This window comes from Oryza glaberrima, chromosome 7, assembly GCF_000147395.1.
Source record: "Oryza glaberrima chromosome 7, OglaRS2, whole genome shotgun sequence".
NCBI lineage: Eukaryota > Viridiplantae > Streptophyta > Magnoliopsida > Poales > Poaceae > Oryza > Oryza glaberrima.
The window spans coordinates 25,906,112-25,922,551 of record NC_068332.1 but is presented as its reverse complement, the minus strand read 5'-3'; the positions used below and the strand labels follow the sequence as shown (position 1 = coordinate 25,922,551).

At 49.1% G+C, this 16,440-nt stretch overlaps 2 protein-coding genes across 2 annotated transcripts; both read right to left on the bottom strand.

Annotated features, from left to right (window-relative positions):
• Positions 1-1,796: 1,796 nt before the first annotated feature.
• Positions 1,797-3,974, bottom strand: LOC127779047 (ricin B-like lectin R40C1). Its single transcript, XM_052305724.1, has 6 exons — positions 3,748-3,974; positions 3,526-3,648; positions 2,869-3,426; positions 2,640-2,762; positions 2,222-2,450; positions 1,797-2,139 (listed from the first exon to the last, which is right to left on the bottom strand). Coding segments are annotated over exons 1-6 (1,203 nt in total). The 5' UTR covers positions 3,916-3,974; the 3' UTR covers positions 1,797-2,137.
• A 5,890-nt stretch (positions 3,975-9,864) lies between these two features.
• On the bottom strand, positions 9,865-11,959 carry LOC127778510 (NAC domain-containing protein 58-like). Its single transcript, XM_052305130.1, has 3 exons — positions 11,723-11,959; positions 11,323-11,642; positions 9,865-10,820 (listed from the first exon to the last, which is right to left on the bottom strand). The coding sequence occupies exons 1-3, from the start codon at positions 11,895-11,897 to the stop codon at positions 10,275-10,277; spliced, it is 1,041 nt and encodes a 346-aa protein (XP_052161090.1). The 5' UTR covers positions 11,898-11,959; the 3' UTR covers positions 9,865-10,274.
• Between the last annotated feature and the right edge of the window lie 4,481 nt (positions 11,960-16,440).

Sequence of the window (16,440 nt, the reverse complement as noted above, 5' to 3'; positions counted from 1 at the left end):
TTGCAGCGCATCATGGGAGACGGCAAGCTGGTCACCATCACGAAGGCGCGTGATGAAGTTCTTCCGCCTACGAGCTCTGGCGTGCTGGTGGAAGAACTTGGTATTGGCGTCACCCTCCTTAAGCCAGACCAAACGCGAATGCTGACGCGCGATAGTATGCTCAAGCGAGGCAAGACCAAGACACTTCAACTTTAAATCTCGCCGTAGCCAGGTCTCCAAGGGGGAAAGAGACCGACTCTCCTACGCAACATCAAGCCGGAAGACAAGTTCCTTCGCCATCTGAAGCTGTAGACAAACACTGCCAATGTGATGGTCACTCCAGCTCTGTAAGCGCTTGGCCGTGGTAGAGAAGCACCAGGCAAGAGCGGCAAGAGGGGGTAGGTTGGCAGGGGGATGCCAGGCGTCCTGCACGACTTGAAGAAAGCCGTCGAACTTGGGCCAAAAGGCCTCAAAACGAAAACGATGCGCTTTCGGGGAGGTGACGCAGGTATGAAGGAGAAGAGCACAGTGATCAGAGGCGATAGAAGAGGCCGCTTGGAGGAGGCAAGAGGGGAAAAGCTCCTCCCAATCCGCAGAGAAGAGGACGCGGTCGAGCTTAACAAGCGTGGGCGACTCGCGCTCATTGCTCCAAGTGAAGCGGCAACTCCCGGAGTTCCAACTCGTCGACGAGTCGACGAAAACGACCCATCATACGACGATTGAGATTAAGGTTGTTTTTATCCCGAGCTTCGAAAATGAGGTTGAAATCGCCTACGACGGCCCACGGCCCCGTGCGAGAGGAGCGCAGCGAACGAAGCTCATCTAAGAAACGAAGCTTGTAAGGCTCCTCCTGTGGCTCATAGACGATGGAGAGCCACCAGGGGGCGACATCAGAAGAGTGTCGAACCAACGCGGTAAGAGAGAAATCCGCAAGGTGAACATCTGAGACATACCAAACGGTCGTCCGCCAGGCAAGCAACACCCCTCCCCCACTCCGACCGACCACAGGCAAGAAGGAATAATCAAAGTCGAGGCCTAGCATTTCCAGAATAGTACGAGAGGGGATTACATCCATAATAGTCTCCTGAAGACAGAGAAGAGAGACATGCTCATTACGGACTACATCATGCACAGCATCCCAGTGGGCGCGCGAGTTCAGACCTCGCACGTTCCACACCAAAACGTTCTCGTTGCATGATCCCATTGAGGGGGACCACACCGAGAGCAGAAGAGAAGAAACCGATTAGCCGCACACGACCAACGCCTCCGCAGCCTTGGCCGAGGGCAAGGAGATGGAGAAGAGCGAGGAGAGCGCGATGATGTGCTCCTGGGAAAGTGGCTTGGAGAAGAGGGCGTTGTAAGCCGCGACCGCCTCGGCCGTGACCGGGCCCCTCTCCAGAACTAGGCCGAGCTTCCGCATCAGGTTGCGCTGGGCGCGCGACACTGCGTGGATCGGCCCCTCAAGCGCCTCAAGTGCCATCTTAGCAGCGATACGCTCACTGCGCTTCGGCACAACCTCCACCGCCTTGGCGGCGAGAGGCGGCAGCGGCAAAGGCGGCGGGAGGAGCGCAGGACGGAGAGGCCTGGAGCAGCTGGTGAGGAAGGCGCGAAGAGCGGCGTTGTTACACGGAAATTTTGATTTAATTTTATGACCACAACGATCTTAACAAACCTGCTCTGTGCAATAATATGACAATAATCTTCAGTGTTGACTTAATTACTCACGGCCTTTTATAGCTAGCGGAATTAATCGCGGGTATTAGGTGTGGTGTCATCGGGATTAACCATTTGTCATAATTGAGTCGTCGAAGCAGATGTACCAAACATATAGATCAACCGCATAGTACTGTAGTAGAGTATCAAACCGGAGCAGTACTCATCTCGCCAGAAGCAAACTGGGCAGAGTAGACAGGCATCTCATGACATGAACTAGTAGAACTTCGTACAAAAGATGCGCATATACGCATGGATCCACACCAAACAGCAGGGAGGGGGTCATCTGATCTCTGCTGACAGCGAGACCCTGATTTATTCTGCAGTGACATAAACACAGGACACGCAACAGTAACACGACATGCATGCATGGTCGAACTCGAACAGTGCCAAATGCAAGCACAGGTGACGGATCGATCGATGCTTTTGTTGACGGTCTCTCGATTTCTGCGTCAGAAGGAACAAAACCAAACAATGTCAGTTGAAAGATTTTGACTAATTAAGCTATATATCGGTGATAATTACTTACACCAGGGGAGGATCTTCCAGCGCTGGTTGTCGCCCTTACACCACTCCCAGAGCACGACGGTGGTGCCGTCGTGGACGCCGCCGTGGTCCTTGTCGCCATGGAAGGCGTCAAAGTTGAGGTAGATGTTGTTCACCATGCGGACGCAGCGGAAGCCATGGCCGACGTCCTTGCTCTCCGTCCACAGCACCGACTCGTCCAGGTACTCCGGGTTGTATGGCACCAGCCTAACCTGCGTGCAGACGAACGTGTCAGATCATCAACTACTAGTGTAGTAGTGGTTTTGCGACAAATTCACATCATGTGACGCCATTCCAGAAATCGTAAGCGTTGATTGCTACTACTACGACGCAGATTTTTTGACATATATGAAACAGACTGAATTAATTATCTAATGAAGAAGATGTATGTATGTACATACAGGGTGGCTCTGTCCGAGGGAGTGCTTGATGGCTTCCCCGGTGGCCTTGTTCACCAGCGCGAACGCCGGGTAGCCTTCCTCGTCCTTGATGCTCGTGCTGTGCCTCATGTCCTTCACCCAGTGCTGCAAATCGGATTTGAACATGATTAGAATAGTTAGACAAGATCACGATGGAGTTGATCTATCGGTGTTAAGAATTTGAGATGGAATTGTATGCAACGGAAATAACCTGGAAGTCATCCCTGGGATTGGTTGGTGCAAGGCAGACGGCGCCGTTCCTGACGGTGAGGCTGTACGCCTCGTCGGCCCTGCACAGGATGCGCACGGTGGGCTCCGACGCCAGCGCGCGGGGCAGCCGGTTGCCGTACCCTGCACCGGGTGGTCCGCCCGGCGGTGGACGGTAGCCGTAGCCCGGCTCATCGTGGCTCGGTGGCGGCTGCGGCGGGTAGAACGCAGGTGCGGGGTGGTAGCCGTGGCCAGGTTCACGGTTGGGCGGCGGCGGCGGGTATGCCTGGTGCCCGTATGCTGGCGGCGGCGGCGGCGCGTACGCCTCGGGGCCCCAGGGGAGGATCTTCCAGCACTGGTTGTCGCCCTTGCACCACTCCCAGAGCACGACGGTGGTGCCGTCGTGCACGCCGCCGTGGGACTTGTCGCCGTGGAAGGCGTCCAAGTTGAGGTAGATGTTGTTGACCATGCGGATGCAGCGGAAGCCATGGCCGACGTCCTTGCTCTCGGTCCACAGCACCGACTCGTCCTGGTACTCTGGGTTGTACGGCACCAGCTTCACCTGCATCAGGACAGGAGCGTCGATCGATCATGCATGTAAAACAGTTAAGATGGCGCGCGAAGACTGCATGCGTGGATGAACTAATGGTGATCGACATACGGGGTGGGATTGGCCGAGCGAGTGCTTGACGGCGAGGCCGGTGGCGCGGTTGACGAGCGCGAACGCCGGGTGGCCCTCCTCGTCCTTCACCCTCGTGCTGTGCCGCATGTCCTTGTACCAGTGCTGCATGCCATGGTCCGGATTAGAGAGAAGCTAGTAATTAAGAGATGAGCACAGAGCCACATAGCCTAGCAGAAGAAGAAAATATTATGGTGGTGGTGCCTGGCAGTCGTCGCGGGGGTTGGTTGGCGCGAGGACGACGGCGTCGTGGCGGACGGTAAGGCAGTACCCCTCGTCGGCGCGGCAGAAGATCTTGAACGTCGGCTCGTGCTGGGGACCGGTCGCCGGAGGCTGGTATTGGCCGTGGCCGTGCCCATGGTGGCTGAACATGCTAGCTAGCTTCCAAGGGCCGGCGTCTGGTTGTCTCGCTGGTATTCGATCGTTGCAAATGGCACCTCCCGGGTTATATAGAACAAATTAAGCTGGAGGCCGGCCGGCGAGACGTTCGTTCGTTGAGACCGAGGCCGCGTACGTGGTGCCGATCGATGAGACCACACCCACCGTGTCGTGTCATGTCATCTTCTAGAGTACATAGGGCCTGTTTAGTTCACGAAAAGAAATTTTTTTAGTGTCACATCGGATGTTTGACCGGATAGCGGAAGGGTTTTCCGGATACGAATAAAAAAACTAATTTCATAACTCGCCTGGAAAACCGCGAGACGAATCTTTTGAGTTTAATTAACCCGTCATTAGCATATGTGGGTTACTGTAGCACTTATGGCTAATCATGGACTAATTAGACTTAAAAGATTTGTCTCGCGATTTCTCTCTAACTGTGCAATTAGTTTTTTTATTTATCTATATTTAATACTTCATACATATGTCCAAATATTCAATGTGATGTTTTTTAGGAAAGAAATTTTGGGTAACTAAACGGGGCCATATTGTCGTTTCCGCAGCCAAGTCCCCGTTGCCCCACGCGGTCACCGGGTGGGTAGTCTCTTCTCTGTCAAGGCACCGGTTAAATGATCCACGACAGACACCTGGCGTCACACCTTTCAACTTTCAACTAATTACATGACCATAAAGGATGTTGATTTTGATTCGTGAGGGGATAACCCTCGTTGTCCTAAAAAATTTGAAAAGGTCTATTAATATGTGATATATCACTCCGCAAGTTCAAATTTAACTTCTATATCTTACAACGGAAAAAACAAATTTAATTGTAAATATACGTTAACAAGCTGCGGTTTAATTTGTTTTTTCGTTATGAGATATAGAAGTTAAATTTGAACTTGTAAGCTTGTGGAGTGTTATATCACATATTGATATATCTTCTTAAATTTTTTCATAACAGTTAAGTGACATGCAAATAGGATATCCCATGCAGTGATCAAAGATAGTTTCCCTGACCACAAATTCATTCGCTCCGGCATCAAGGAATTCTTTGGGTTTGGGCCTGCACGCACACAAGTTGAGAGAGACGGGGCCCAGGCAGGTGGTATTTGGGCCATTACCCGTGGTGGTGTCTCATCCTGGAATAAGTTCACTTTAGGTCCCTCAATTTGTTGTCGTGTCTAAAATTCATCCCTGAAACACAAAACCGGATACAACGCATCCCTCAACCTATAAAACCGTGCAAACAAGATCCCTCAGCAGTATTGTCCTCGGCTTTGGCCTACGTGGCTTCTTTGACTAGGTCTTCATCCCACATGACATTGACGTGCGCTTACGTGGCAATTCATCTAGAAAAATAATAAAATATGTAGGGTCCACCTGTCAGTTTCACACACAAACAAATAAAAAATGGTGGGGCCCATGTGGCCCCACATGTCATCCTCACTACTCCCTCTTCTCTCTATCGTCTCTCTCTCCAGCCGGCGGCGACCGGAGCGGCGACTCCCGGAGCAAGCTGGTAGAGCGGGGCGGGCAGCGGCCGGAACGGGTGATTGGTGGGGCGGAGCGGCGACGGACGGAGCAAAGGGGCAAAGCGGGGCGGGTGGAGCAGAGGGCAAAGGGGCCGCGGGTGGAGCGGCGGGGCAGAGCAGGGCGGGAGAAGCGGCAGCGAACAGCGGAGTGGAGCGGATCGTCGTCGTCATGTAACTGGCCTACCAATGTGCCCACACCGACGCCAGCGGCATCATCCTGCTCCTCTAGGATGACATTTCAATGTCTCCGCAAGAGATGAAAAAATCCCATCTCATGAGGACGTGGAGACGACTAATTTGGCGGCGACGAGCTCCCGGGCGAGCTCGTGGACACAACACTGGTACCCTCGCACGAGCTCCACGGCCTCCACCTCCGCCTCCCCGATTTGCACGCACAGCGCCACAGCCGCTTCAGCTCGGCGCGCCACCGCTCGGACTCTAGCTCCGACCACAACACCACCACCTCCGCTCTAGCTCGGCGCTCCGCCACTACAGGACCTTCACCTCCCCCTCCTCCTTCGCGCGCCTTCTTCCCTCTGGCGACGGCGGCGATGCTGACGAAAATGGCTAGTGCCATATATGAATCAATCGAGCAGCAGCTATGTCGAGATGGCATAAAAAATTGGCCACAGCAAATCAAACTTGCTCTGCTTCTGCTTGGTGGTTGATTGCGGGTAGCTGTATTTAAGGACGAGTTCGTGGCTGGGAAGGCGACCAGTTCAGTGCACCTGGGACATGAGCGGTTACAGCCCTGCTCGTGCAGCACCACCGCCGTCGCCCACTGCCGCTCCGCCTACTCCAGCAGCGCCACCTTCCCACCCCGTGCTCCCACGTCGCTGCCGGAGCAACGCGTGGAGTGGTCTCCTTCGACGACGCCGGAAAATGGATGGTGCTCGCCGGCGACCGCTCGAGCTCCTCCTCCGGCCACCTCGAGGAGGCGACGGGGGTGGCTGCTCTCGCTCTAGCCGGCTGCTGGAGGCGACCGCTCAGCGACATGGCCGGATGGGCGATGGCCCACCCTTTTTTATTATTTTGTGTGTAATTGATATGTGGGTCCCACAGTTTTTTAAATTTTTTTTATCCAATTGCCACGTAAGCGCCACCTGGGACGAGACCTAGTCAAACCAACCACGTAGGCGCCACGTCATCTAAAACCAGGCACAATACTGCCAGACAGAATTAAAGGATGCGATGTAAAACCTCGTCTGCACGGTTTTGGTAAGTTGGAGGATACGATGTATCTGGTTTTGTGGACGGACCTAAAGTGAACTTATTCCTCTCATCCTCCATCCCCGCTGCTTCCGGCGGCTGCCGCCATTCCATCTCCCACTTCCCCGTCCATTGCCATCAATCCTCACGCCAAGCTAGCTATAGCTACGATGGAACGCCCTTCCACTCCCGACTCCGGTTGGGTTCATCCTCAGCACCATCGCCGTCGCCGGCCGCCGCCACAGCAATAATGGTAGCACCGCCATTAATTGGCACCACCAGGAACGGAAACACCATCGATCGAGGTATGTATCCCTCTAGATCTCTCGCCCACCCACCACCAAATCCCTCCATCGTCTTCGTGCACAGCTCCGACATGAACCCCGCCCTGTCCCCGACCATCGTCTGCGAGGCCGGCGACGCCCTCCTCCCCTCTGTCAACGTGCGGTCCGAACCCTACTGTCGCTCCGACGACCGCGCGACTACTTCGTCTACCGCATGCCGACGCGGCGACGCCTGCCCGTAGGAAGCCTGATCGTCTATTGGGCCTAGAACCTACAACTCCGTATTGGGCCTATGCTTGACAACTCCCTATTAGGCCCTCCTACGCATAACCGAGCCCATCTAAGGCCTCATTTAGACTTTTAGAGCCCAACACAAGCATCGGACGTGACAATGGAATAAGTTCACTTAGTGACCCTCAAAAGTGATCGAAATCTAATCTGTTACCCTAAACCACAAACCGGATATCTCGACCCCCAAACTCTTAAAACCGGTGTAATTTGACTCCCTTAGCTGTTTTGAAGGGCGGTTTTGCTGACGTGGCGCCTACGTGGCGATATTGACCGGGTCTCCTTTACACGTGGCGTTGAGGTGGTATTTACGATTAAAAAATATGTGTGGGACCCATTTGTAATTGACAGAAAAGAAATTGTGGGAGCCACGTGTCCCATCTCTCTCTCCCCTCCCTCCTCGCCGCTCCCTCTCTCTCCCGCGGCTGGCGGAGACGGCAACGAGCGGCGGATGCGCGGGCGTGGCGCGGCGGCCTGCGAGCGGCGGAGACGCGGGAGTGGCGGCGCCAGGCACTGGAACGACAACGGCGGTGGCGCCCGGGCTGAGCTCCACCGCCTCCTCGCCGACGGCGACAAGGCGTTCGAGCAGGAGAACGGGCGGGCAGCGGCGGCGGGAGGCACACGCGGAGGGGCGACGACGTACTCGCCGACCGTCTTCCTCGCATCGGCGCCGCCGGCATGCGCGGAGGTCACCACCACCACCAGGCACAGGAACACGAGAGACAACCGAGCTCCAGCCATTGTGGGCAAAGCAACTCATTCTTGATTCGTCTCGGGCAACTCACAGGACGAGAGGAGAGAGACACATGCAACTCATTCTCGATGGTCTCCTGATATAGATGTAGATAGAGGTGCTAGCTGCACCAGCGAGGCGGCGACCGGCCGCGATCTAGGACGAGTTTGTTCGAGGCGGACCGGACCAGCTGGTTAGAGACACCTGCGCTGCGTGCGTGCTGACGTGTGATCTTTTTGATCGATCTGATCCCTTGTGTCTCAAGTCGCAGCGAAACGGAGCCTGGTACACGGTCCGCTTGCATTGGTCCCCTCTCCTCCATATCCATCACGTCTTCTGCGAGGGCGGGCCCCCGATCCGGCTGTAAGCCGCCGCACGTGGATCGGCGGTGATGCGCGATCGGGTTGGGTGGGTGATGGTGGAGGACGTCGTCGTCGTCGACCTCGCCGCGTGTGCCTCTCGCCGCCGCCGCCCGCCGTACTCCGGCTCGAACGCCTAGTCGCCGTCGGCGAGGAGGCGGTGGAGCTCAGCCCGGGCGCCACCGCCGTTGTCGTTCCAGTGCCTGGCGCCGCCACTCCCGCGTCTCCGCCGCTCGCAGGCCGCCGCGCCACGCCCGCGCATCCGCCGCTCGTTGCCGTCTCCGCCCGCCGTGGGAGAGAGAGGGAGCGGCGAGGAGGGAGGGGAGAGAGAGATGGGACACGTGGCTCCCACAATTTCTTTTCTGTCAATTACAAATGGGTCCCACACATATTTTTTAATCGTAAATACCACCTCAACGCCACGTGTAAAGGAGACCCGGTCAATATCGCCACGTAGGCGCCACGTCAGCAAAACCGCCCTCCAAAACAGCTAAGGGAGTCAAATTACACCGGTTTTAAGAGTTTGGGGGTCGAGATATCCAGTTTTGTGGTTTAGGGTCACGGATTAGATTTCGATCACTTTCGAGGGTCACTAAGTGAACTTATTCCCGTGACAATTTCCCTCTTGGTTTGGGCCCTCCTCTCCCTAGGAGGCCCAGACTTGAATTGAACACAAGTTTAGCAGCACCAACACTTGTACGGAATAAACTCCTCTCATCCTCAGCAACAATACGGGAATCTAAATTACTTTCGCAGTATAATTCTCGTATTGCTCTTTTGATTACTGTCGAAGCACGGCCCAGGAGTGAACACCTCCAGCGCAGAGCCCCGTAGCCATCGAGATTGCAGTAACTAACAGTGCTACTTTGCCTTTGCTGAATTGACAGGGACAGTTTAACTCTTCTGTCCGTCCAATGGTAAAAACTAGAGAGAGATACGTGAGGTAAAACTCTACTGCCTGGGTATGATAAGTACATTGAGAGGTAAAGTGCCGTGCGAATTTAACCGACCTGGACCCGAATATACTGTCCTGAAAGCCTGAACCTGCAGTGAAATGGTTGGTCTTTGACCATGCCAACGGGGTCCTATCTTCAGAAGTCACCCGTAACATTGGTGATCGACAATCAACTTTTAGTATTTTCGTCATCGGTGACGTGGTGGTTGCTGCTGACGAAAGCTTTTACTTTTGATAAGTATGATGAGTACAGTAAATAAGCAAGCTTAACAAAAACGCTGACTGTTAATAAGTTGAAAATCTTCAGACTTGAGTTTCAGTCTTTCAGACTGCATCTTTGCCTCTTCCTGAAAAAGTATGTTTCCAGTAAATCTATTCCTCCTTTATATGTGCTCTATCCATAATCCATCCAATCCGTCCTTTTCAATCTACAGCCGCCTAGCCTATATTATACTAGATTGTAGTACTTGCAAACAACTTCTTTGCTAATTTAAGAACAGAAGATGAAAGTTTGCCGTTAGACTGCATGCATGCTCCATTGATATTACACCTACTTCAGCCAAGAAGTAACACATCCATGCAATTTCCATTTCCCAGATCAGAGCCAGAATCTATTGCATTTGATATCTTCTACAATCCTGTATACTAGTAGTATATCAATTGGCTACAGTAAAGTATTATTGTTCTGTATATCTAGTAATCTTTAATTGTACAACATTCCCTCTCTACGGTGTAAAGTACTATCAAGGCTCCAGCTTGCTTTTGCACTGTGCCTGAAATGAATACGTAGGAGAAAAAATCGCATACAAATGCCTAATTGTTCAATACTACAATAATTCTATACCGTACCCCAATCATCATCGTCGTCCATGCTTCCATCCGATCTTAATATCGTCGGCAAGATTGTTCATGCCAGTACGTAGCATCCGTAAATTCGATCGACTGCGTTTGATCGATTTCCATGGCCATTAATTAAGCTAGTTAAGAATATATTCAGAATAGCTGAGGAGGAAGCATCTGGTGGTTGAGTCCGGCGAGGACTGACGACGGCGTCGCTTGCAAGCCGCCCACCACGGACTGCGGCGCCACGTCGAAGCATGAGCCGTTGAGCCTCTTCGCCGGCGTGTGGCCGCCGCCGGCGTAGTCTCCGGCCGGGCTCGCCTTGCGCTTGCCGCCGGCAACGGTGGCCGTGGACGCCGTCGACGGGTAGCACTCCGCGAGGAAGTTGTCGCCGACGCCGAGGAGCTGGTTCAGGGAGGGGTGGACGGCGAGGGCATGCTGATGGTGGTCGGCCGGCGGGTCGGCGGCGGCGTCGAAGATCTGGGCGAGCGCGTGCTCGTCGAAGAGCTCGGAGATGGAGGGGATCTTGGGGAGCTTGGGGATGAGCGTGGTGCTGATCATCGGCGGCGCGTAGAAGCTGTAGGCGTCGTCAAGGACTCCGGACGGCTCGTCGTGGTCGTAGTCGGCGGCGAGCGGCGGCATCATCGGCGACGCCTGGCCGGACTTCTTGTAGATCCGGCAGAGCACCCAGTCGTCCAGCTGCACGTAATTAAGCAGATGGATCGATGAGCACAAAAATGTCATGCCCATCATTGTCAAAAGCTACATACTTTAAATCGATAATAACCACACATGCATGCATGGCGCCAGGACAAGGCTAATGGATATCTCTATTCTTCTCTCGGTATAATTATTATACTCTGAAATTAAATTAAATTAACAGCAAGTGAAAAGAGAAAGGAGTATCTCTCTTGTTACGTACCATCCACGGTTTCATGATGTGATACTAACAGTAGCGAGTGAATTAATGATTGAGTGATGCTAGTAGTTCATTAAAAAAAAGTTAATAAGCGTACGTCAGTCCAATCATCTGATTAAATTACAATATCCTAGAAGAAGAGTACAGTAGTTCAATTAGTAGTGGTGCAACAGGATGAGAGCACGCAAGTGGCATGAGGAGATGGATGGATATGCAGTTAGTAGTTAAGCTCAGAGATGGTGGTCATGGCGAATTGGCGATGGCGTATGAGTAGGTACATACCCTCATGGAGACGTTGCGGAATCGGGAGGAGGAGGAGGGCTTGTAGGTGTTTGCGGCGGCGGCGAGAGGGTCGGCGGCGAGGCGGTACTCGTGCATGATCCAGCTGGTCTTGGTGCCCTTGGGAGGGCGGCCGCGGTAGAAGACGAGGGCCTTCTTGACGCCGACGCTCTCGCCGGTGGCGCTGTCGTGGATGGGCTTGTCGGTTCCCGTCGCCTTCCAGTACCCCGACCCGGCGGCGCGGTTCGGCCGGATTCCGTTGGGGTACTTGCGGTCTCGCGGGCTGAAGAAATACCACTCGCTCTCCCCGTACACCGCCTTCGCTGCAATTAATTAACCAGTAGCAATTGAACGAACGACCAACTCAATCGATCCATCGATATGGTCGAGGAAGAAGGCTTACATGGCAGGTCCCATGGATCGAACTTGTAGATGTCGACGTCGGCGATGATGGGGACGGGGCACTGCCCGGCGGTGGCGCGGCTGCGGAGGTAGTGCAGGATCAGCTCCTCGTCCGTCGGGTGGAACCGGAACCCCGGCGGCAGCGACGTCGCCGCCGACGACATCGTCATCTCCATCGACGATCTAATACGGTTACTGCTTTAATTAGCTTGTAATTGGCTACCTATAGCTCGATCAATCGATTGATCGATCCTCCGGAGCAGCGGAGGGAAGGGCCGCTTATATGCACGAGCGACCTTGTCAGTTAGCGTGACGTGGCACGGAGTGGCAAATGTTTGTAATTCTTCGGGGTCACCAGGGGTAGAATCGGAAGGCCAATCGGGTGATTCGTTATTCCTCGCGTCCGGCATGACTCGGCATGGGCTCGTGCGTGGTCGTCTATGGCGTCAGCAATGTTGCAACGCATATGCTCATGCTCATCCGTCTCCAGCTGCAACTAACTATATCTATCTATCTATATCTAACTAGTTAAGCTAAGCTAAGCTATCTCTAGCCGTCCTCACTGCTCATCAATCTCATGTGATATCTCGCATACAGTTTCATCGATCGTTATCAGCTACAGGAAATCGATCGATCATATATATAGGGCAGATATACACTACTACCATATCATATACTTTATCTGTCCCATAAATATAGGGCAGATACACACTACTATCATATCATATACTCTATCCGTCCCATAAAATACAAACTAAAACTAAACGTGACACATCCTAATACAACGAAATCTGAACATAAGTATATCTAGATTCATATGACTAGAACGTATTACATATACTACATCCAATACTAGATTGGTCTTTTATAAGACTGGGGGAATATGTAGATAGATACTCCTATGTAGCTTTTTAATATATAATAGCGTTGACTTTTTAAAGATACATTCAATCATTCATTTTATTTGTTTTAAAAAATTATGTACTTATTATTTATTTATTTTATCGTGACTTGATTTATCGTTAAATGTTCGTTAAGCATAACTTATTTTTTTATATATTTGCAAAAAAATGAATAAGATGAATAGACAAACGCTTATCAAAAGGTGATCGGTGTCATATATTAAAAAATGATGTAGTAGATGATACGCGTGATTATGTCAAAGGTAAGAAACAGAATTTTACTAATCTGCTCTTTTTTTTGGAAAAAAAAAGGAAAACATTATTCGTGTGTAAGTATATAATATCCGTGTGCATTACAATTTAAATCTCATAGGTGAATTGCACACGGATATTGATAAATCATGAATCCACAATATGAGATTTAATTGTACCACCGTACTTTTCGGTAAATAATTCATCATTTCAATAAATATCAGTGCCAATTAAAGCATATTCTTGGGTGCTCTCTAAAGAAACATATTGTTTATTTAAATAGGAGCATGAGAAGACCAATTATTTGTGGAGTACGTCACATCCTGTACGTGGAGCTATTTAGCTGCAGTGGCCGGCGCTAGCTAGTTGTAGACGATGAATTGGATCAGTCGGCTCACATGGCTAGTCATTATCGATCGAAAGGCCAGAAATCTCTGAATAGTACTGAAGTAGACATTCACACATCCATTGATTATTCCCAGAGAAATTACAACTGTTTGGCTCTTTGCTACAATACTCTCTCCGTTTTCTAAATATTTAACGTCATTGACTTTTTAACACATGTTCGATCGTTTATCTTATTTAAAATCTTTTGTGAAATATGTAAAACTATATGTATATATATAAGTATATTTAACAATGAATCAAATGATAGGAAAAGAATTAATAATTACTTAAATTTTTGAATAAGATGAATGAGTAAACATATTTTAAAAAGTCAACGGCGTCAAATATTTAGAAACGGAAGGAGTACTATATTGTGTGTGGGGCTCCATTTCAACTATAATTGAACCATACACAGTTTCGTTGTACGTTATTATTGGATCATCATATCTAACAGATTAACATCCATTATTCATGCACCGAAACTGCAATCTTTGTCTCTTCAAGAGGTTTGCCTCGGCGGTACACCGAAGCAAGCTAGCTATATATATAAAATCAGGATTATCCTCGCTCAATTATGCCTTGGAAAAACTCAGAAATGACACTACAGTAAGTGTGTTAATTGGGATGATTTCCACTTCACCTGTTTAACTGGAATGGCCACCAATGCACATGTTTGGAGCATACTTTTTCGATCGGAGAAAATTTAATTAATACCATCGCTAATATGTGTGAGTTGTAAATCACCGCAAAGGATACTATTAGCTACCCAAGTCATAGGAGAGCCACTGTAGAAGGAAAAAAATATGATGAGAAACGAATTCCTTTTTTTAAGATAATAGAATAAAACATCTCGGCCTTTGCTCATCAGAGTTAGAGCCAATTATTACAAAAGTAACACCCAAACACTGAGTGTAGTTCAAATGAATTAAACACACCCAACAAAATAAAAAATCAAACTAAGATAAGGAGAGCACATTTATTCAAGTCTATCTGTGAATCTCCATCCATAGTTTGCAAGGAGTTGCATGACCGTTGTCTCAAGCCTACGACATGCAACTTTCATAAGCTCTCGATCATCTTCACACATTTGCAGCTGTGCCCAAAATCGGAGCCAATATGTTGCCCTGAAAATTAGTTGCATATATGAGATAGATGGTGATTTGTCAAAAACCATATCATTCATAGTCAACCGCAGAGACCAACATATGGCAGAAGCTCCTACAAGTATGAGTTTACTCTTCTTCTTGTCTACCCCCAAGAGCCAACCATCAAACATATTAGATATGGTAGTAGGAAGGTATAAACCAAGAGAGAAATGTACTGCTCTCCGAACAAATTTTGCATAATGACACTCTATAAAAAGATGTTGCATAGTCTCATTTTTCATACAAAAACAAAATCTTAAACTGTCATTCCAATTTCATCTTGCCAAATTATCCTTGGTTAGCACAACCCCTTTAAACAAGTACCACATAAAAATCTTAATCTTAAGTGGCATCTTAAGCTTCCAAATAATCTTGTTTATCTCAATATAACCATTATTAATTAAAGCTAGATACATCGACCTAACAAAAAATATTCCATTCTGATGATAATTCTATCTAAAGCTATCAGAGGATTGATTCAATTGAATATGTACAATATAAGCACACAATTCATGCCAATATGCAAGATTCTGACCAACTAATGATCTCCTAAAGGAAACATTGAGTGGAACAGATCTCATAACATTAGCAATAGTAGAACTTTTCCTTCGGACAATAGAGTATAAAGATGGATATTTGTCTTTAAAAGCCAGGTTTCCTAGCCATTTATCTTTCCAGAACCTTATTGTTTCCCATTATTTACAATCCAAGAACCCATATCTAAGAAGTTATCTTTGACCTTCATGAGACCTGACAAAAATGAGAATCGCCCTGTTTCTTATTAACTTGGGTTATAGACTAATAAATTATTCCGATATTACAAAGTTACCAAAGTATAAGCTTGTTGTTCTTCTTCCTCCTCCCATAAAGTTCTTAACATGGAAGAACGTAGAAGTCAAAGACAAACATCTAAGTCATATACAAGACTTTAAATCCGTGGCATCTCACTATATCATTTTTTTTTTACCACCAACAACCACCGCCGGGTCATCACAACTTATCCTTCACTTCACCTATCCAACTATTGTTGTCGATGTTCGTCCTACCAATGATTTGTTGTTAGTTCTTAGGATTGCTTAGCTCATAGTTTCGTGTGGGAACAGAGCACATCATCCACTAAGACAATAGTGAAAATGCTGATGCTCTTGTGGCACCAGTGGCAGGAGAAGAGGCTTTAGGGAAGCGGCCATGGCCACAATGGTTGTTGAGGTTGTCATATAACTTTATGGAAAAACTGTCATCCATAACTGACTTTCCTCTATTACTTAAATAATGAAGTTGTTCTCCTTCCTGTTCTCCCACCATCCATGAGCGGTTGGATCTTGATTCGAACTCCCAACCTATCATCAGCCACATATGAGCCCATACAACACGCCCAAACCAATTGTGCGTGCTTATTGGTATGCAAGATATGTTACTAGTCAAAATAAAAGGCGAAACATCCTATTTAGATCATCTTTTTCGATGTCCCTCCTTACTCTACTATTTTGTTCCCCTAGTAGGTTAGGCCTACATGTTAGTTACTACTTACCCATGTTTTGGGTTTGGACCTAGGACAATTATAGACTTTATTGAGCTTGGTTGAAATTGAGAAGGGTTAATTTGTTAAGTTCGAATAATTATATATCAAAATTTGAAGAAAACTTGTACGAATTTGAACCTCTCTCATCGCCATGACACCGAGAAAATAAATATGATTTTTTTTTCTTCGTCTAAATGTAAACATTCATATGGAAGTGTGTGAAATAAGTGTGCATGCACTCATTTCAAAACAGCTCTGGTTTGGAACGGAGTGGTATATACTCCACTATCTGTTTGAAGTTAGGTTGCCATCCATTTTATTGAGGGCGACGCTCCGGTGCTTTCTACTTGTAGTATTATACTACGAGTAGAATTAATCCTGACCATTTATTTTAAAGGGTAGATTAGTAATCTTCTAATACAGATTAGGGGTAATTTTGGCTGGGGCTGATTTCTGTGTCTCGGTCGCTTGATCGCATCAGGCCCGACGCAGGCACTGCATCTCGCATGTT